Consider the following 22949-nt stretch of genomic DNA (forward strand, 5'->3'; position numbering starts at 1 on the left):
TGACTAGCGACATCTACACAGCATCGCAGCAGCGGCGGGGGCGGTAGGCAACAGCAGCGGGAGCGAAAAATATTTAGCAGGGCGTGTGCTTGATGTGTCTCAAAGAATGACGGAATAAAAGGCTTCCGACTGCCCAATTCTTTTTCCCGTTGTCCACACGTTCCTGTTCCGTGAAGCGGACCACTACAAACGCGGGAAATTCGACCTATACTGCGACGTACGGGCGTCGCATGCGCTTTCGAAGCACCAATTGCGACGGCCAGTCGCGGTAACTTGAGAAACACTTTTCGATTCGTTTACCCAGACAGCGTCACAGCGTTTCACCCATGCCAGAACGCCTCGTTCAAACTGGATTGGGCGTTGCGCAAAACAAAATGCGCGCTCTTCAGCACCATAGCAACCTCGGGCGCGTACACAACAAGCACCTGGATCGCTTAGGTGCGATGCACCGCCGCTGAAAGAGTGAACGATGGATAATTACAAGGCGCTCGGATGGATCGGCGAAGGCGCGCACGGTGTGGTTTTGAAGGCTCGGTGCTCCTTGACAGGTAAGGTAGTGGCTGTGAAGAAAATTCCGCACAGAGCTGCCGACAATAGCCTGCCGCGTGCGACTCTCAGGTATGATTTTGAGCCTCTCGCTCGTTCCCAAGAGCGCGATGTGCTGAACGCACTCCATTTCTTCTTTATTATAGGGAAATCAAGGCCATACAGCATTTGGAACACGAAAATGTAAGTACAAGCCGTACAACATATGCCGCATCTTTGTGATAGAGAACGCTATCATGGCCCAAACAAAACTTATATGTGTAAGCATAATGCCATAAGTTGAAGTACGCTGTTCTGGTACACTAATGCCATGCTTTCCTTATGTTTACAATAATGCAGCGGTAATTCGTGTGGTTGGAAGACAAGAAGGTCGATTAAGAATCTGCAAATCGCGGATATAGCGTAGGACTGCACGAGGATGGTGAATCGGGCGAACTGGAACTCATCCCAACGCCTCCTTATCCACAATAGCTGCGCACGGAACCCGAAGACACACGGGACAAGCGCTGTCTTTCGATCAACTCAAACTTAATTGGAAACCAGACGTGACAGATACGGTTTGATAACTTTTAAGGTTCCCGGAATTTTTAAAACTCGCCTGAGGCAGGTAGCATAATTCTCGTCCTTGCGCTGGATTATTCGAATAAGCGAACATTACTAGCACGGGAAATCAAAACACATATGCAACTAAAATTTACAAAAATCACTGATTAACTTTTAAGTAATTGCGTTACAACACAAATTGCAATTTACGTATTGTAGGCGGTGAGTTCGCAAGACGTATCCACTTGAATCTCCAGGATGCCACCATGCAGTTTCGAGACAATGGGCGCTCTAACGTAAAGCTATTCCAAACTTTTCTATTCCAATTTTGCGATCAGCCCTTCGCGATTGGTCAAAAACTTTTGAAACACCCCACTGCGCCTGTCTGTCACACGACGTCACGAAAACCGACATGGCTCCCCGTCTGATATGACGCGTACACACCGATTATGCATCATTGGACAGAACAAAAGAAAAATAGTTATTTTTAATTCGACGCCTTTTTGACATTAGCCCTCGGCCATTGGTCAAAAGCTTTTGGGCTCCACCCACTTCACCCAAAACCGCGAAAACTCACCACGTCAAAGTGACGTGTATGCATTAAAGATGCATTAATATGCCGAACAAAAGTGTTTTTTTTTTCTTAATAGCCGCAGGCTGCCCCGTTCCGAAAGGAATAAAAGATGGCTGCCACCGATCGCTCAGGCACTGGTACAGTAGCACTGGCTACTCGCACATGCCGGAGAGCATGGGTTTATTTGCGTGTAGTAAAACTTTTTGCGTGGCCGTGTAACGTTTTCGAGTACTTTCGGCACGTTTACGACCTCGCTATGCGAACTATTCTTTGCTGAGGATCCGTTTTAGCGGCATTCTTAACCTTCCGTTGCATGCCGCCGCGATTTTCGACCAGCCACCTCAAGCTAAGTAAGGGAAAGCGGACCAATCGCAGACGCCTGCACCACCTTCACCCGGTTATCGATTTTCAGTGCACTGGCTCAGCCCCATCGAATCCCTCTCCACCAGTGCGCGCTCCTCGCCTCATGTCAACCAATTAGATAAGGGAATCCGCTCACTGTAGGCAATGTTATTCGTTTTTAAAGCAAACAAAAGGGACCGCCTATAAACAAGGAGGGCGTTTGGTCGTTGGCGCATGTTGGCGCCGTTGCTACGCTCGAGCAGTGTAGGCGGCGCCACGGTCGAGGAGGGAGCGTAAAAGAGAGGAGAAACGAGGAGTGAAGGTGGAGGAGGAGAGTGTCGCTACTTTACGAAGCTTTTCCTCGCACCCACAGCCTACGGCGCGCTATGGGATCTCGCCGCGCCTTGAATTTTCTGCGGTACATCACGGCGACAACGAGAACTCGTCTGGAGTTTCTTTTATTGTTGTCGCAGTAAAACAAAAACGACAATATAGTGACACACGGTAGTCGCGCAGCACCTTTTGTGGCATTCTTTCAGGCTGAGAAAAAAAACTTACGTAGCAAGCTTGATCGGTAATTTTTTAGGGTGGTCTACAATTTTCTCATTGACACTTTTGTTCTGAATATTTGAGAGCTCGATTAATTAACGATAACTGATTATGTAATTAGGCAACATACAGAAATCACACCCGAGCACTCCGTACAGATGGTTGACCAGCGATGCCGAAACGTGCTGCACCGGTGTTTATCACTGGGTTAATTCCGACGCTTCATTAAACGACGACTTGGTAGACTGCCGGATCCTCGGTACGCCGTTGCTGTTTGCGCTCGGCTGCACGAGCCTGTTCTTGTGTCCGGGCTGCAGCACCGGCAAGGCGTAGACGAGCTCGTTCCCTGTTTTGCTTGCGGCTTTGCTGATCGAAAGCTGCCTGCTGCTCAGGAGTACGTATGACGTGTGGCCTACCCATTTCTGAGCCGGAGAGAAACTGCTGCGCGCGCGCTCGGCTGCGACGAAGAGCAACGAAGTCAACATTAGCGCAGCTAATCCAACACCACCTATAGATAGCATAAGGCCTTTTCACTCCAATACATGACGTTATATCCCGACTTCAACAGAATTTAATGGGGATGCCACCGAGTTGGCAACAGTGATTTTGACGTCACCGCTTTCATCACGCCAGCATTGTCAATCGAAATTTCGGGCCAGGTAGCGTGACGTCATGGATCAGAGTCAACAGGCCTTGTGCTATCTAGATGGTGGTGGCTAATCGCGCGCCTCTCTTTCTCTCTTCTTTCTTTTTTTTTCCCCGCAAGCGCATGGGGTTGCGCCGGAAGAGATTTAGGCGTACAGGCGATCGGCAGACAGACGAATCGGCTAACCATATAAAGCTTTGCTGTGAACTGTCTGACTTGCTCCAAGCGACGACAAACAACATTACCTTCATTCTGTCCAGCTACGCGGCACTTTCATAATATCGGCACAAGTTACGTGCGACACGCAGTATAAACGCAAGGACCAATGCCCGGGGGAAGTATACTGAAGCGCTCAAGATTGTTAAACAGCAAAGATGTGTTAAGAAAGCATTCCTCAACTGTTCTTAACTTGTATAGTAAATACAAGTTGTCTCCATCCGGTTGCTGTTGCTACGAGTCTTGAAGCCGCCGCCAAAGCCTCCGTCTCCAAGATGGAGGGACCCAAACTGTTCGTTTTTCTAAAGTGGTTCTGGTAACACGGATCCTCTCGCTCGGCGTTCCACACACGTAGCGCTATAGAATGTGGCGATCCAGTGCAGTGTTGCCACAGGTTGTAAAGAAAAAGCCGTAGATTTCAAGTTGAAATATCGGTGGATTCCTTTATGCTGGCAAAAGAAGTATTTAAATGAAGTTTTTTTTGCCAGCACAGATCCAGTTCTTATTGTTAGTTCTACAATGTGTCATCTGCGAAGCAGCAATACAATAGAACTTTAAACGATCGATGTTTCTGCTGGCAGGGATCCAGTTCTTATTGTTAGTTCTGATTGTGCAGTCTGCGAGCCAGGAACACAATACTTAGGATTCTTGACGCTGTGCGTACGTGTTTTGAAAAACCACACGGGGAGTCTCAAACACCATAAATATTAAAAATACGCTTTGCTTCTACCTTACAGCAAGTTTTGAAATGATAGAGGACATCTGGTATACCTGGCGTATAAGACGAAAAAAAAGAAAGAAGGCACACAGCACTCGTTGCTGGTCTGCTGTAAAAGTTTATCGTGCTTTAGCAGCTATCTATTGAAAAAATATAATAATACATTTCGTAGATAGTATAAGAAAAAATTCACCGATGATTACGAGACTCCCTAAAGGGAAATTTTAGCGCATCTCTTTAGGTGTTTTGTATTGCACCAGTTGCGTCGCTCATTGTTCAGAAAGAAAGCGTGAGCACGTACGAGAACGCGTGGCTCGCGCGGAGCCCATCCTCTAGCGGCGGCGGCGTCGCAGGCGAGGTAGCGCATGCGCAGTGGATCCCAAGCCCACGCCAGCGCTTTGTTTCCATATACGGTATCGGCGGACACGCTTGCCCAAAGGCCTGCTGAGGCGTTGGCTCGCTGCATGCCTCCATCGGCGACTGGGTGATAGCGGGTCGCCGCCGTGGAGCACGTCTCGTGCGGAACTCGCCGCTTCCCTCCTCACCCTTTCGCCATACTCTGTTCTTCCGCTCTTCTCCCCGCCCTTCCGCTGTACCCTCCTCCTCCGCTTTCTTCCTCGCGCTCTCTTCACTCTCGCCGTCTTTCAGCCTCCGCTCGTTCTGTGGGTTACGCCGTGGCCGACGCTCAACGCAGGAACAGATGTCTATGAGCTGCGCTTAAAAAAAAAAAATATATATATATATATATATATATATATATATATATATATATATATATATATATATATATATATTTCATTATCGTTCTTCTGGCAGACGTCAGAAATAAGTAGATTTCGAAAGCTTTATCACTAATTCACATTTTTGCTAACGCGTACGTAGTATTCTTTGGCTAGGTTCCCGAGGTCATTTTCTGCTCCGTTCCGTTCGACCTTCCGTTTCGTGTCCCAAAAAACCCGTACCGCCATCTAGGATTGCATAGCTGAATTTCTGCGAATGCGCAAGCTTCTGTACGCCCACTGCCACCTGCTCGTGGACGCAAGAAATTCCGACGCGCCATTCTGTCAGCCAGCACCTTAGTGGTGATTAATACACATATTCGCCTAAACTTCGTCCTTCTGGCTTCAAACTGCTTTGTAAGCTCATCATTTTAGACAAAGTTCTGTTCTATAAAGTGTTACATACAGAAGCCCGATATTGAAACCGTTACACCACAGATGCATTTTTCCCCTTTATTGTATTACGCCACGGACGCGTGCATCGAGAAACAGCATAGAGCGTGCACCCTTATGAATAAAGCACCTTAAACTTCGTAAAGTAGCGACACTCTCCTCCTCCGCCTTCCCTCCTCCTCCTTTCTCCTCTCTTTCACGCTCCCTCCTTGACCGTGGCGCCGCCTACACTGCTCGAGCGTACCAATTGCGTCAACATGCGCTCCTCGCCACTCCGTAGACGCTTCTCGAGCAAAAATAGCGCTGATGCACGGCGCGAGGGCCCACGTGATGCTATTAGGCCAATAGCGACGGGGCGTCGGCCTCGGCCAGAGCGCGCGATGAGGAGGCGGCATTCTTCAAAGCGTGGCACTACTTTACGAAGTTTAAGGGGCTTTACGTATGAATTTCTCGCGGGCAAGCGAGCGCGTTTCGATTTCGCCTTCCAGTCGAGAGCGTGCGCAGGACGGAACGCACTGCCAACGCAAACAACCAGATAATTGCATCTGCAACAGGAAGAAGCGTGCATGTCAGCGGGCCAATTACGCGAGAAAAAAAAAGGCAACTACAGCATTCATTTCATTTATCAAACACAAGAATGGTGGTAAAAACGAGCTTGGTGGGTATATCTTCACATTGTGCATAGTATTCTTCGGGGTTGCTTGTCTTTTAATAGACGACAGTCTTGGTTCAACGGTAGAGTATTAGCTCCATATAGGTAATAATTATAAACAATTATACGCTCTATATGACAGTTCCCCAGTGGGGAGTTGCTGCGCTAACTTTTTTAATTATTATTATTCGCATGGACACTGCTGAAACCGACTATAGGTGGTCAGGCTGCTTGAGGTGATCGCCAGCAGCAGCGGTGTTCTGCTGGTATTCGAGCTGCTGTGCTGCAACCTCTCCACGCTGATTCACAACCCCGAGCGCCCTCTGACCGAGGGCCACGTCAAGTGCTGCATGCGGATGCTATTGTGCGGCTTGGAACACTGCCACAGCATGGGAATTCTACACAGGGTAAGCGCGTTGCATGTAAGTAGATACATAACCATGGATATCAAGCAAAGCGTCAGCCGTTCGTTATACGGCGACTTTCGCTATTAGAGATCCTTAGTTTGTCCGTAAACTTCTTAACCCGGATTACCGGGTTACCGGAGCCGTGAACGGCAGTAGCAAAGCTGGTAGCGCCATCTCATGACGCCTTCTTCAACTACAACGCCTTAGAAACGTTATGGCGTTGTGTCATTGTTCGCGGAGAAGGGGGAAGAAAGCGCAATCTACTACACTCTATCTCACAAGTTGTGTGCACTACTGTGGAAGCTGCACGCATTCTTAGCCAATAGGAAGGCAGAATGCCCATCGAGATGTGCTCATCCGCACCACGTCGTCTGCTCAGCGTCTGCTTGCCGTCCTTTTACATGCTCCATGGTTGATGGATTGACGCGAAAAATGTTTCGTCGCCGTAACCATAAGTTGCGCTTACATGCATGCGATAGCACTGATTCGCTTCACCCCTACCCTTTCCCTGCAGTTACCTTGCAGCCCCCTCAGCAAGTAGTATGGGCGAATGCCCTTACAAGTGTTCGCCTGCGCCACAGCGTCTGCTCGGCGTCTACTCGCTACTGTCATCACGTACCATGCTAGAGCGCAGTAGTAAATTATTGATGCAGCGAACAGTTAGGTTTTTGCGTTCCGCATCGTCTACACATCACCCCATGCTAATGCTGTGGCGCCATCTGCTAACTAGAAATCAAACCAGTTTTACGGCTCGGTGCCGTGTCTGTAGTCCTGGCTGCGTGAAAACAAACAGGCGTTCTCAATAATTATAATAAAACATGCCTAATGATTTGACCTCAGCTTGAGATTAGGCTTACCGATGAGAGATTTTGCCGCTTGTTTCTTGCTGTCAGGGCGGACAGCCAGCAACAAGAGCGAATTCATGAAGATCGAAGCGGGTGGTCGGCGCTGTATGGGCGCTGCCATGTTGTCACGATTAGAGTGACTATTACGGTTACCGGCGGTAACTGCCACAGTAATTCTCGGTACACGGCGTGCATGCGTGCCAGAAGCATGTCCCGTATCGCTGTACCGTATCATCTAGTGAGCAAAAGTAAAACTCTCCAGTGTAGCCAATCATCCAGTTACGCCCGGAACTATATATACAGCAATGCGCCAGGATATTTCATGTATACGTCTCGTACCGTCGACAGTGCTGCAACCATGCAGCTTGTGAGATGGAGTATACACACCAATGCTTGTGCCTTCCGGCGCCTTTCCACCAGCAGACAGGTAGAAGAAACGGTCGTTACAGCGTATGTTTTCTAGTTGACGTCATCGTCACGTGATGGCGCCGCCAACGACGATGCGCACGCCTCTTCAATGTTTCGGCATCCCGTAAACTGACACGCTAAAACTCTCTATTAACTTTAAACATTCACCTCAGTGTTTTATTTCACTTCGGCATACATTGAATGGCGAGCGCAAAGAGCCATGCAGAGGCAAAATAATTGCTAAGGAACATTGCAAATACATACTATTCGTTTCTCCTTGTCCGAGCGAACATGCGAAACTGGCATCGGTGTTATATGTGAGTACCACACTATTGTTCCTGGCTCCGACTGCCGTAGTGCGAACGTATAGAGTCCCATGCTATATGCAACCTGCTCGGCGGCACCGCATATAAAACGAGCAAATACACAACCCCACAACACAAACAGCGGCCGGTAAAAGCGCGTTTATCCAATCGAAGTCGCCCAATATCGAAACGTTTTATCAGTGCGGCCCATTGGGTGCCAACTGCTTTTTAGAGGCCGCGTATTGTCCCCAAATGATGATAATCGTCATCGGCCTTGCCTGCGTTTCCTTGATTGAAAAAAAAAAAGACTCTGCCCTCGCTGCTTTCCTGCCAAGGATGCTACACCATGCTGATAACGCGCGTGAGAAGCGCGAAAGTAACGCAAGACAGATAACGATTATTGTTTGAGGACAAGATAACTCCCAGAGGGCGCAAGCTTTAGATGAGTGGTTGATGTGTCGTGTGGGGTCCCAATCGCGCTCCTGTGACAAAGGTACGACAACGCAGTGCTGGAAACAAACTAAAGGGCATTTATTGCGCGTTCTGTAAAAATAAGCTGGCCAATCAGCGCATACGCGCGAACGGGAAGGCCGTCCGTGGGACAGTCCCGCCATTTAGGAAGGAAACAAGAGGAGGGAGCCTGCATCCTCTTCGCGCGCGATTCGGAAGCCGAAATCTGCTGGGCCAGTGGTGGCCCAACACGTGATTGCGCGTCAAAGTGCGTGGTTGGTTTTAGTGTTCCCGTTTTGTAGGCAGACGTGACGCAATATGTCACGTGTTGGGCCACCACTGTGGCTTCACGGAGCGTTCGCTTGCCAAGGCTGGCTGCGTGACGTAATGCTACCTCCGCGGACGCTTTCCTCTTCCCCTTAAAGCCCCTTAAACTTCGTGAAGTAGCGCCACGCTTTGAAGAATGCCGCCTCCTCCTCGCGCGCTCTGGCCGACGCCGCGTCGCTATTGGCCTAATACCATCACGTGGGCCCTCGCGCCGTGCATCCGCGCCATTTTTGCTCGAGAAGCGTCTACGGAGTGGCGAGGAGCGCATGTTGGCGCCGTTGCTACGCTCGAGCAGTGTAGGCGGCGTTACGGCCGAGGAGGGAGCGTGAAAGAGAAGAAAGGAGGATGAGGGAAGGCGGAGGAGGAGAGTATCGCTACTTTACGAAGTTTAAGGGGTTTTACTTCCTCTCACCTTCCCGCCTCGTGGAGCACGCGCCGCGTTCCCGCAGCCCAAGTACAGTGGCGCCCAAGAGAACGAAGTAAGCTCCTTTTGTGCCCGTGTGTCCGCGCCGTCAGGTGGCACTCGCAGAGGAAGACTCGCGCCACCTCTCGTGCAGCCGCGCAATTACACCGGCCTCTGCTGCCGCAGCAAGTGCTATGCGGGGAAAACAAACATCAGGAGACGCCAGAGAGTCGAGCGTCCCAACAGTCGATGGAAGGATACGGATGCATTCCCTCTGAAACGGGAAGGTAGCTGATGCCACCAATCTCTATGATTATTCTTATTTTGTTTTTCAGCACTTATTATCTGCACATGGCTCGTGTTAACACACCATGGAACGTGAAAAATTAAATTGTTTCCTTAAATAAATGATACATTTTGTATTGTGTGTCTTGCCTTTATTTACGCCACCAATACTTCAACCGTCTTTTACTATTCTGTTAGCTCAGGTTGATTAAAATTATCTCTATTTAAAGCTGAATGCTTCGGTCAAAGTAAATACGCCCTCATGTAAATCTAGATGGCTAATGTGTGACATGCTAACAAAATTTGCTCTATAATGCAATAAAGTGAAAACGAAAAGCAAAAGTGCGCCGATTTTAATAGCGTATGTTTGTTGTTTCCTTTTGTTTCTTAGTTTTACCTCCCTGCTTTTACTGTAGTTGTCTTGCTTTGTTTCGTCCTTTAATTTACAAAAGCTTTTGTGCAAAAACCATTGACGATGACTCTCAGTGTGAGCAAATAGCCTGAACGAGCGAACGAATATGCAAAAAACCCTCCCCGCAACTCGTTTGCGCGAGAGATACTCTGCAGACCCTCCTCCTTACGCTATCCTTCCAGAGCTCGGTTGCGCGAGAGCTCACGCGCAGCAGTCACTCCCCTGCTCCTTCCCCCCCCCCTTACCCCATTATTTCCGCGACTCGGTTGCGCGAGAACTCAGGCGCTGAACTCACCCCCTGTCCCTTCGTCCCCCTCACCCCTTCCGCCAATCCGTTGCGCGAGGGCTAACGTGCTGCAGTCACTCCCCTGCCCCTCCCTCTCCCTTAGGCCATCATTTCCGCGATTTGGTTGCTCGAGAGCTCACGCACTGTAATCTCCCCTGTCCCTCCCTCCACCTCACTCCTTCCGCAACTCGGTTGCGCGAGAGCTGACGCGCTGTAGGCTCTCCCTTGCCCATTCCTCCCACTTACCTCTTCTGCAACTCGATTGCGCGAGAGCTCACACGCTGCAGTTCCTCCCCTGATTGATTGATTGAATGACTAATTGATTGATTGATTCATTCATTCATTCATTCATTCAACAATCACCAGCATTCACTCATTCGTCACCAGCGTGTGTGTATGTCATTTTTCATGTGTGCGTGAACGCGTCAGTATTTAAGTGCGCTGCTTCGATATCATTCATTCATTGATCTCCGCTGGCTGACGCAAAGCGTACCTTTCGGTGGACTGCACGTAGTTGGTGAGGAGGAGCATAAGACTGACTGACTGACTGACTGACTGACTGACTGACTGACTGACTGACACGATGCAGGACCTGAAGCCAACTAACGTGCTGGTGAACAGCGAAGGAATCTTGAAGCTGGCCGACTTCGGACTCGCCTGTCTGGATTCGCGGGACCGGGAACACAGCTCTGGCGTTGCTACGAGGTACGCACCATATCGCGCGGCCTCTCGCTCTACGCTATACTCCGTCGAAAGCGGGCGCTTATACTCTGCAGTCGGTAAAGCCCCTTAAACTTCGTAAAGTAGCGACACTCTCCTCCTCCGCCTTCACTCCTCCTCGTTTCTCCTCTCTTTCACGCTCCCTCCTGGACCGTGGCGCCGCCTACACTGCTTGAGCGTAGCAACGGCGCCAACATGCTCTCCTCGCCACTCCGCAGACGCTTCTCGAGCAAAAATGGCGCTGATGCACGGCGCGAGGGCCCACGTGATGCTATTAGGCCAATAGCGACGCGGCGTCGGCCTCGGCCAGAGCGCGCGAGGAGAAAGCGGCATTCTTCAAAGCGTGTCGCTACTTTACGAAGTTTAAGGGGCTTTAGCAGTCGGGTGTGAGAACCCAAGAACAGTTGCACACAGCGCAGTCCATCTCGGGGGAATTTGTTCAGATGCGCCAGCTAATTGTGCTTGCTCATTTTCGTGACGTCATGGCAGGGGCAAACTTTCTTTTTCCGCTATCGGCGCCCCTCCTTTATCGATAAAACATCTCATATCCAGTAATACCGTATGGACATATATGGAGACCCCATATCAATACCCGTACGTTCCGATATACCATATGTGTGGTATGCCCCCACATGATATACAAGGTGATCATGTTTAAGTTTTATGGAATCAAAGAATCGCCTGTTGTAGATAACAGGATTTCAGTCCTTCAGCTGGATTGTTAAGAGGAGCGGACATTACTATAGCGTGAAAAATGGAAGCACACCATTTACTAATTAATAAACACCCACTAATCATTACTTCTTAATTATCCTATTTACAAGTTTACAATCACAATTATCTTATTTACAATTTTACAATCACAATTATCTTATTGCAATTTACAAATTGTGGCCGGTGAGTTCGTCAGGCGTATCCGCTTGGAATGAATTTCCAGAATGACACCAGTTTGGAGGTGTGCGCCACCGAAAGTCGCCGTAAAATTGCACGTTGGTCCGCTTACCTTTTACAGCGAAGCTGTTAGCCTGTCGTTGGTCGGCATTTTTCGTGTGCAGTGGGCAAAAATGTGGGCCGATCCCGCAAAGTGACGCGAAAAGCGCATACATTCTGTAGAATCACGCGTACAACACACCGAACAGCATTCGTTTCAATGAAGAACAAGCACAAAACAATCATCCGAACCACACAATTGATGGTAAGGCGCCCATGATTACAATGCGCAAGCTGCCGCGGAGACGGCAGCTTGCGACGTGGGGAGTGACGTCACTAGCCCTTTGTATATAGAACAAGCCTAGCAACTGATTTCATTGTTGTTGCAGCATCGCTGTGGGTAGGCAACGCGTGCATAGTTAGGACTCCCGAGTAGCAGTGTGAATACGAGGAGCGACAAAGGTAAAACGAAACGGCAATACGAACAGCGGCGGCGTGCTGTCAAAATTACCATTACCACCATTACTCTAAATTACCATTACTACCATTACTCTAAAGTAATAAAACATTGCATACCCCCCTCAGCAGTTGTAGTGGTGGTTTTCAACCGCTTCGCTTGACATCCACTTTCGCAATTAAGGCCGGGATGGTGAGTCAATTTTTCCATTCTTTTTTTTTAGCAAAACGCTCTCTTCTGCATTGAAGCACAAAAGTAACTGGAACGCCCATATATTTCGTCCCACACTATGGAAAATAATATCTGCGGTAATCTTCTTTTAACAGCTTGGCTAACGCTATATATATAGCTGGGACAGACGGTGCAGGAACGGGGCAGCGTGTGCTAGAAGATTACGGGGGTTCCCAATTTTAAGAAATTGAACGGACCCGAGGCCCCGATCTCGACGTCTGTTATACACTTTCCTCTAACCGCGCAGGTGGTACCGGGCCCCGGAGCTGCTGTACGGAGCCCAACGCTACGGACCCGGCATTGATCTCTGGCGAGGAGGCGAATGTTCATCTCTCTCGCTCTTTCTCCTTTCTCTGTTTTATATTCTATTCTCTTTATTTTATTTTTTCTTTCCTTTTCCATTTCATTCGAAATAGAGGTGTAGTTGGGGAGGGGTTGCGCGCGGTCGCCGTAAAAAATCAATATTCAGTCTCCGCCGAGTTGAACAGAGAGTGCCGGTCCCCGTCTGGATTCCTTACTCTCTCTCTCTCTCTCTCTCGTTTTTTTTTAGAGAAGTAAAACTCACGCGAAAAAAATAGATAGATTATTTTAATCAATTATTACCGCGCGTGGCGTCGCTTGTTAGTATAAATAAAACAGTGAAGAGACACTAAAGATCAACACTATAAATTAGCTTAATCTAGTGAATTCACATTCTTTCGGGGCTCAATTTTTTTCTCATTTATTTGGCGGGAAATAACACTCTGTTTTGTTAGCTCAGGAAAAGAAGGAAATACATTTCTTCATTTTTTTTTCTTTTCTGAACGTCGCGCCTCAACCACGGCGCCGGTACGTTGGTGCGACATCACGGATTTGAAAGTGTTTTCACATGTTTGGGTCCAACATACCTCCCCCCCACCCCCCCACCCCCCGCCACAGCACCCGCCCACCCCAACTCCCTCCTTACCCCCACCCGGAGAGTTATCATATTTTGTTTATTTAGAACGCAATTAGGGTAATTCGTTTTCCTTGATTTAATCGGACCATGGTAGACGCTTTCAAAATCCATGACGTCACAAGAAGCTATACAAGTACGGAGCCTTCTAGGGGGTCATTTATTTGGCGGGAAATAACACTCTGTTTTGTTAGCTCAGGAAAAGAAGGAAATACATTTCTTCATTTTTTTTTCTTTTCTGAACGTCGCGCCTCAACCACGGCGCCGGTACGTTGGTGCGACATCACGGATTTGAAAGTGTTTTCACATGTTTGGGTCCAACATACCTCCCCCCCACCCCCCCCCCCCCCCGCCACAGCACCCGCCCACCCCAACTCCCTCCTTACCCCCACCTCCCACCCGGAGAGTTATCATATTTTGTTTATTTAGAACGCAATTAAGGTAATTCGTTTTCCTTGATTTAATCGGACCATGGTAGACGCTTTCAAAATCCATGACGTCACAAGAAGCTATACAAGTACGGAGCCTTCTAGGGGGCGTCGCCACCTGCCTCTCATTCTCGCGTAGTTTCTGGCTTACGGTAATTGTACATGGTAGAGCAATGTTATGTATGTGCTTGCGAAGAAATGAAGAAATTCAAAGAGGAAAGTTTCATCTTTAAAAAAAAAAAAGAGGCAATCAAGTCGGCCTTTCAAGGTTCATTTCTCCCGCCAGCTGTCTGTGCAAAGGAGAAGAGAGGAGGGAAAGAATGAGGAGCATAAAGGAAGTGTTCACGTGACGTCACGTACGCCATTTTGTTGCGCTGTTCACAGCTGACTATACTTTCGGCTTGTTGGTGCGTCGTACTGAAGTTCTTCGCAGTACAAAAGGGCGCGACAGGGAACACGGGCACACACTCACACACACGGTGCTGTAGCTTTCAGCGACGAGTTTATTTCCGGGATCGATAAGCATATACATATACCTCTCAGGGCCCTCAATAAGTTCGTAACAGCTGAACACGTGCTCGGAGCATACTGGCAATGCCATATCGTGACATGCATGGTAGCTGTAATCTGCGATTAACATTCATAAGATTCGCGAAAATTCGAGCTCTCGTTGGCAAACAAAAGGTTTGTACGCCTTACGAATCTACTTATTGTGCCGACAGTGAAGTGAAGTGAGTGAGTGAGTGAGTGAGTGAGTGAGTGAGTGAGTGAGTGAGTGAGTGAGTGAGCGAGCGAGCGAGCGAGTGAGAGTATTTCGCCTGATTCGCAGGGCCCTGGGATGCGTGTTCGCCGAGATGTTGAACGGTTCGCCACTGTTTCGTGTGAGTCAAGTTATCACTCTATAGTTATCGGGAAAACTTTATGACATATTTATGTAACGCTTCCTCCCTTCAATCACTCTGGCTACCGTAAGTGAGCACTGCCAGAACAAATGTGCGCAGCACTCTTGTTTATTATTTTTTTACGAGTAACATCATCACACAAGGTTATCAAAGGTCGTCGTGAGGTCGCCATAATGTTGATGACGTCAGGCCCGAAATTTCGAGATGAACTTCAGTGTCAAATTAAAATACCTCTTAAGCGTACGCCCCAACTTTTATACTTGTTAAATGACGTTTAGCAATCATTAAAGAAAGTAGTAAGTGACTGAAGCCTTTGGTAGAATTTCTACGACTTGGAAAATGTTTGTCGTTCTCTTCTGTGATGCACGAAAAATTTTGTTTTGCACATCTAACGGTGGCATACCGGTTTTCATTCAAATGAAAGCGAGGTAAGGACAGCCTTGCGGGAAAGCTAACTTTACAATTAGGTAAATATGATGAGCATGTTATACCTCATAGCTTTAAAGAAATATTTCCCATTACATGCCGTTTAGCAAATAATATGGTGTCGCCATCTAGTGGAAGAGCGCCCTGTCACCGATCTTGTTGCTTCCTTTACCAACGTTGCGTAGACGGCGGCACAAGTCCGCTTGTTATGCTGAAGCCGTATCGCTTAAGTCGAGAGTTGTTGTTTTTTTCTTTATCTTGTCGTGTCCGCGTTATCGTGCAGAACCTCGTTTCTTTTTCTTTTCTTTTTTATTTTCGCGAACAGTAAAGGGAAGTGACAGAGAAATGACATTTGCAGGAAAGCGAATTTTGTTTCTCACTCCAGTTGGAAACCGACAAAGAAAAAAAAGATGACGTTATTCAGTTGGAATCGAGTAATTTCATTGCCATTTTGTGGGAAGAGTCATCCGCAGACGTTTTTTTAGCTTTTAAATGCTCATAAAGTGTACTTCATGTGCTGTTGCCAACTTTACCTTTTTGCAAATGTGCAACTTTTATTTTTCTTCTTTTAAAGGTGTCCGATGAAGGTTGTTATTGCTGTTGATACGCTTGTGGTTGCTGATGACGATGGTGGTGGTCGTTTATGCTCCGTTTCATGCTACTTGTTCATCTGCCGCTTTCTGTTGACGGTCGTAAAACATAACCCGTGTTATACCTGCATTCTTTTGTATGTTCAAAACTATAGCACACACAGACGCACTCTAATGCCGAAGGGCGCTGTGAATAAATAAGTAAACAAATATTGCCGCAATGTTTAATTGTTTCTTCATAATACCGGTTGCCCCCATTCTCTGAGTGCTCCACTGTTTCCGGTAGAAAATTCAGTGACGGGAGAATCGTCAGGACGTTTCAAGGAAACGCACCTCATGCAAGATGCCGCAAAAAGTGCGCTTCTCCTGCCAGCTACTTTGACCTAACAAAGATGGCGGACATTCAGCTACAAGTGCAAGAAAGGCGCGATCGCGCGAACCGATGGCGTCGTCGCTGCTACCTTGCCCTCCTAATAGTTTCTGGCACGCTGCAGTACTGCAAGCGTGGTGACTATATAGGCCTAGTTCCGTCGTGTAAGGAAGCTCTCTTGCGCATGTCGATGGTAGCGGCATCGGCTTTGGGGTACGGCTGTAGATTTTAAACTCTTCGATCAACCACCACGTCTTTAGAAACGTTTGCTCTCCCAGAAAGAGAAAAAGAGAATTACGCTATCGATTGTTGTCGCCAATGCCTCTGCAGCAGCAGATGAGCAGCACATGGTCGTACGTACGTTGCAGTGTTAGTTGCGTGTCCCCTAGATGACGTCACAGTGACAAGGTGGCGCTGCTGCGCACGTTTTTTCTCCCTTGTGTACGAGTATTTCGTGAACTGCGATGCTCTATCTTTCTGGTATTATAGGGGACCCATTTTTTGCCAAATGCGCGAAGAAAGGTAGAGAAAGCTGAAGTTGAAAGGCTTTAGACCCATTCATCGCTAGAATTCACAGCAGACGCAATAAAACCGCGAAGTGTTTCATGTACAGCGGTGACACAAGTGCACTGAAAGCTTTCTTAGACATTTATTAATTTACTCTCAGGGCCCGTATGGGCATTACATAGGATGGACTACAACTTATCAAACGTGATAACGTAATAAACATCGGTAAGTGTCAAAGACGAATATATGTATGAATAAAGATATAGTCAAGCAAAATGTTACAACAGACATTATAGCAGCATACCGCATCATATAAGCTTTTCACATGTTTACGATAAGACTTTAAAAAAGAAGGGAAGGGAACTCGATAAGCACTTAACACCGAGAAATAAAACTGCAACCTCTCAATGAATGAGTCGTGATCGATGTCCAAGGATGCAATATTTTCTGGGAGCTGATTCCGAGGACTAATGGTAAGTTAAAGTAGTGAAAATAGGACGATACACCGTGGTGTATGCAACGCCCTGAAATCTCACGAGGATTCCCGAATCGTTAAATTTCAACCAAAATTTCGCGGCAAGTGTAATAAGTTTTATGCGATAGAACATCGCCACGTCACTTTGGTTCTCTTACCTCCTCTCCCCCATTTTTTTTTCTCCCAGGGTGAAAGCGACATCGAGCAGCTGTGCCTCGTGATAAAAGCACTCGGAACTCCGGATGAACAAGTCTGGCCGGTGGGTATTGAACGAAAGTTGTAGTGTCAAGGCGGGGCTTTCTGGTCGATCATAATAATTGATCGGAGGGTTTAAGTGTGCCACTACACGTGATAGATATATTTTACGGAACACTGAAACACCGGCGACAGAGACGTCAACTAGTGTGCACGTAACTGTATAATTGCAACGACCGCGTCCCACAATTCTGCATGTACAAAGGCGTCGGTACAAAACAATCCTTAGCGTACAGAAATAAATTTTCTTTTCATTCCTGTCTGACCAATGACGATAAATCAATTTTTTTTTTTTTTCTAACGTGTTGTGGTTGACGAAAGCGTCACAAGATGTCGCTACCAGCGCTGTTGCCGGTATCGACGTCTCCGGTGTTCCGGTATGTTAACTGATCTCTGATCAGTTGAGGCCAGTGTTGGTGACTCTCGTCGTTGCCAGAACGCCACTTCAAAAATGACTAGCACGGCGACTCGGGAAAAAAAAACCAAAAAACGAGAAATCCTTAATTATGAACACGTGACGCTGTGTTGCAAGTACACGTGCAGTGTCTTGCTGTTCGTGTTTTGTGCATTCCTTCAATCTAGTGTTTTAACGCTGACACCAGATAAGTAATAAAGCTAAAAGGCAAAAAAAAGTCGCCTTCGAATTAATTACGCGATTAAGGTTTCCGCGCGCCGTGCTCCTTTTCTGGACTACCTGAAGCACTTGTCAAATCAGGGCAAGCAAAAGCGATCGATTGTTTTTCGATTCATTTATTTACCTTGAGGATCCCACGAAGGGTTATTACGGCATGCAGAAAGACAAAAACAAAGCAAAGCGAGATTACACCCACGGGTGCCCAGTCGTGTGTTCTCAGAAAACAGACGGTAGATTGACACCCTGCCTTATAAAGTCCGGTCATAACCATAAATAGGCATACATATATGTGATAATGAATTAATTTATATTGGATTATACGGGGTTTTATACGGGGTTTTATACACGGTTCCACATGGTGACACGATAATGCGGATATGGTGCTTAAGGTATTTCCTTTATTTGAGGGGGGATTGATTGATTGATTGATTGATTGATTGATTGATTGATTGATTGATTGATTGATTGATTGATTGATTGATTGATTGATTCGTAACCTAGCGTATCCTGAGAACGCGTCTCGCGCGTATTCCCGCGCGACACGTCTGACCCAGCGGTGTCGCGACCACTCAGGGCGTGCAGGAGCTGCCCGACTACCACAAGATCAGCTTCTCGGAGAGCGCCGGCATTCCCTGGCGCACCCTACTGCCCGACGTGAGCAAGCACGCCAGGGACCTGGCCAGGTCGTTCGTGTGCTACGACCCGGAGAGGAGGGTGACGTGCTCGAAGGTGAGCACGTGCCGTGATCACACCACCTAACGAACAAACAAACAAACAAACAATCAAACCAGACCAGAGAGAGAGAGAGAGATGCGAAATAAAGTGTGTTGCACGTAGGGGAGATTCCAACCTGCACGCTAGACGACGAGCCGTGTCACCGCGCCCAGATGGATCCGTGTACATACCTCGGCATATAGATATCGTGCACGATATATATATGTATGAGTGTATGTGCAGGAATCCATCAGCGAAATCATATAGGCGACGCAATTCCCGTGCTGTTTCTTCGCCCAGTGCACATGCACCAACCGGCACTGTGTAAGTTCGATGTTCAGGCTTTTTCCAATGAACTTTGGGTTCTCGTAGAACTCGCCCCTTGCGTAATTCTCTCGTTTCCCGCAGCATCCACACTGCGCCAACGCATAAGAAAATTACATGTCCCCGTACATATGAATCTGGATCGGCGTATGTCTATACAGGGTGGTTCTTTCTTTTAGCTGCGCCAAATCTTTTCAAAGTACAAATATATAAATCGCGGTAACGTTATGTTTACCATTCGAGTGTACGGATCGGCAGCCTCTAGATGCAGAGCAATTTCCGCAATTACGTGCCTAATTAGCGAAGTTGCGTTAATTAACTTTCTATATCAACAATAGGTGGCGACAGCAAATGAGTACATTGGGGCCCGCCCTCGACACTACCTATCCCAACGATTAAGTATTATATAGCTGATTTCATGTGGGACCTACGCCAACAATTAGTTCCCCTTGGCAGGCTCCTTGAAACCGAAACTGGCTGGAAAAAAAGAGCGTCTGTGTCGTCGATGTCGCTGCCCCCCCGCCTTTCGTCACGTCTCCGAGGTCACCACCGATCCGGCCCCGCGAGCAGCTTGCGTTATCTACTTGCTGTCTGCGGCGTTGGCCTAGCGCTTCAATGCCGTCAGTGCGCCAAATTTACTTCGTCATTCCGCTGGGCGCCACGTGTCCACTTCCACCGACGAAATGCCGTTTCATGAGCCCAAGGGAATGACGAAGCAAAAGCCGTCAGTGCGCCAAATTTACTTCGTCATTCCGCTGGGTACCAAGTGTCCACTTCCACCGACGAAATGCCGTTTCATGAGCCCAAGGGAATGACGAAGTAAATTTGGCCGCCAAATTTGCTTCGTCATTCCCTTGGGCTCATGAAACGGCATTTCGTCGGTGGAAGTGGACACGTGGCGCCCAGCGGAATGACGAAGTAAATTTGGCGGACTGACGGCATTGAAGCGCTAGGCCAACGTGCACAGACAGCAAGTAGATAACGCAAGCTGCTCGACGGGCCGGACCGGTGGTGACCTCGGAGACGTGACGAAAGGCGGGGGGGGGGGGGGGGGGCAGCGACATCGACGACACAGACGCTCTTTTTTTCCAGCCAGTTTCGGTTTCAAGGAGCCTGCCAAGGGGAACTAATTGTTGGCGTAGGTCCCACATGAAATCAGCTATATAATACTTAATCGTTGGGATAGGTAGTGTCGAGGACGGGCCCCAAAGTACTCATTTGCTGTCGCCACCTATTGCTGATATAGAAAGTTAATTAACGCAACTTCGCTAATTCGGCACGTAATTGCGGAAATTGCTCTGTATTTGGAGGCTGCTAATCCGTGCACTCGAATGGTAAACATAACGTTGCCGGGATTTATATTCTGTTTTAATCTTCAAAATTTGGCGCAGCTAAAAAAAAAAAAAACTCCGTGTCTTGTTTCCAGGCCTTGCTGCATTCGTTTTTCTGGAGCGAGCCCCTGCCGTGCAGGCCATCCGAGCTGCCCGTGCCACAGGATGATGGACCGCAGTTCGACATGGACGCGTGCTTCGGCACTTGCAGCCAGGAAGCGTCTCTGGGCTGGTAACAACCTGGTACAGCGTGACGCTCATGCGCAACCCCTGCGCGGTCAGCGTTACAAGCGTCACCTCCCTCTTTAGATCACTATCATCATCATCAGCATACGAGGAGTGCCGACTTACACGCATATGAGGAACACAAGTGGAATGCCCCAACTGCCTTGCGATCAACGTTGATCTCCAACATCTGATCTGGTCATGTCCTGCCACAGCCACCTTCAGGGACAAGCTCACCCGACCTCTAAAGGTGGCATCGTACGAAGACTGGGTCACACCGCAAGCAGATGCCACCAGAAGAATTAACGCTTTGCAGTCCTTTGCAAAGGAAGCAGGCATCCTTCCTTTCCACCTGGTCCCTTACCCTATATATCTTAGGCCACGGGCCATCTCTTCTAATAAAAGTTTCAATCAACCAATCTACACGTATATGAACTCCCTGCATCACTGCTAACGCGAGCGAGAGAACGGAACTGTCTAGAGATAACTTTTGTGTGTGTGTGCGTGTGGCTTCTTATTGTCGCGCCTAAAACTTCTGTGGGCCTGTAAAAAGTGGCGATTGGTGAACGAAGCCGACGCCCGTCACAGTGGAAGAGGGGAACGGAGCCGATACTTTGCGATCGCATCGAAGCGCCACACTCACGACCCTCCCCTGCGATCAGCCTGCCACCGATGTGAATGTGAAGGTTTATGCGTTGCACTGAACGCGGGAGACAGAGCCCGAACTGTTAAAAAGGAAACCTTGTGATGGCTTTTTGTGGCCATCGTGTGCCTTATTCAAATGCTCGGCGAGAAATCGGCTTCGAAAGAGCCTCTTAACGTGCGTGTTTTCTTTTCTTCCCTCCGCCCCCTTTTCTCTGCGATTATTTCTTGTATGTATAGTTTCTTAGCAAAGCAACCGAAAATAGAACGCGCCTTGCAAATTTCTTTTTGTGTTCATATTTTCATAATAAAGTTGATTTGGAATGTATTTTCTGTGAATGCTAATATCGTAAAAGCAGGCTTTCTGCGTAAGCGAAGCTTTCCAAACTTCCTAAAAAAACCGTGGGATATAGAATATTGTACAGGATCGCTCAAATTGAAGCTTTAGGTACATGTGCCACGAAATAAAAAAGCAGTATAGCTGATCTGCACGCGCGTGCGTGCAGACGACAGCCCTTAAGATCGCGATCTACTGTCTCCGGATTGTGCAAAAATAGCAAGAGAAAGTGCCCGTGTATAGAATCTCCCAATTCGGGTTGGACTCGACAGCGCTCCAATGTGCCTGAGTGACAGGGTCCGTAACGCTGAGTGAGCTGAACCAGCTCGATCCGGATTGTTGGACCGTGCAATGGCTACCATTCTTTATCACGACCAAAAAAAAAAAAAAAACGATCCGTATCCAGTTTCATCGCGAACGAAAGTGTAAGTCGTTTTGAACCGGTGTGAATTAGAACGACCGAGCGCCAAAGCTGTTCAACCCGCCGCTGCCCTTTTCTCGCAACACAACTCGCGAAGTTAAGACGCCACACCACTCACCACACCAGTGAGTTGTTTGGTCGGCCAGCCAGGTGGTTGAACGGACTCCAGGTGCCGCAAGGAGTCGCTGCAGCACACAGCTGCAGCGACTCCTTGCGGCACCTTCGGTAAATACGGCCATGACAGAAAGCAAGGCTGGCGGGTTTCTCAGGAAAAATATGGAGAGTGAGTCGTTTGGTATAGTCCAGCCAGCTGGTTGAACGAACTCTGGCATGTCCCCGATCCAATGCATTGTAAAGTCGAAGTGTGACGACTGTGTTTAGTCCTACGCATTTGTTTCTAGATTTTGCATGTGTTTGTAGCTTTCTTCAGTTCCTTCAGTGAACCGAGTGAGTCAGTGCAGATGTTAAGCTGCGTAACGCATAGTAACCCGCTGATACGATGTTATCACGCATAGCTTGCACTATAGTAACAACGAATCTTGACGTTTCGGCGGCATAGGTGCGTGTACACTTAATTCTCCGATGACCTTAGGGTTCACGAAGGAGAGCCATCCACCTCGGAGAATAACCGCTGCGTACACCATGCAATGGCCCTGCATAGTCTGAGTTGCGCAAGCTCGATTCTTGGCCAGTCTTCACAGAGGGTATGCGCCGCTGTCTCCGATGTCATCATCAGCGTACGGTTGTCAGAAGAAGATAAAGGAAATTGAAGCCCTGAAGCAGAGGGAAAACAAACCTTGAAGCGCCTGCAGCTGTCAAGGACTGCATCTGGTACGTACACCGGCAAAGCGTTTATGTCAGTGTTTCCTCTCATTGTAACGCAATGGAAATTCGCGTTACAGAATGTATAGATTCTTACGGCATAAGTTAGATATAGAGCGCGGAAATGGTTCTACATTAAACTTCGACATTAAAGATTTTGCGTTCAAATCAGTGCTTTAAAATTGGTT

General features: G+C 48.0%; 1 protein-coding gene across 1 annotated transcript; it reads left to right on the forward strand.

Annotated features, from left to right (window-relative positions):
• The first annotated feature begins 15 nt into the window (after window positions 1-15).
• Window positions 16-20962, forward strand: LOC126534487 (cyclin-dependent kinase 20-like). The gene is made up of 9 exons (XM_050181758.3): window positions 16-618; window positions 693-729; window positions 6177-6365; window positions 10676-10791; window positions 12672-12734; window positions 14616-14667; window positions 17244-17315; window positions 18519-18674; window positions 20410-20962. The coding sequence occupies exons 1-9, from the start codon at window positions 470-472 to the stop codon at window positions 20548-20550; spliced, it is 975 nt and encodes a 324-aa protein (XP_050037715.1). The 5' UTR covers window positions 16-469; the 3' UTR covers window positions 20551-20962.
• The last annotated feature ends 1987 nt before the right edge of the window (window positions 20963-22949 follow it).

This window comes from Dermacentor andersoni, chromosome 7 (assembly GCF_023375885.2).
Source record: "Dermacentor andersoni chromosome 7, qqDerAnde1_hic_scaffold, whole genome shotgun sequence".
Taxonomy (NCBI): Eukaryota; Metazoa; Arthropoda; class Arachnida; order Ixodida; family Ixodidae; genus Dermacentor; species Dermacentor andersoni.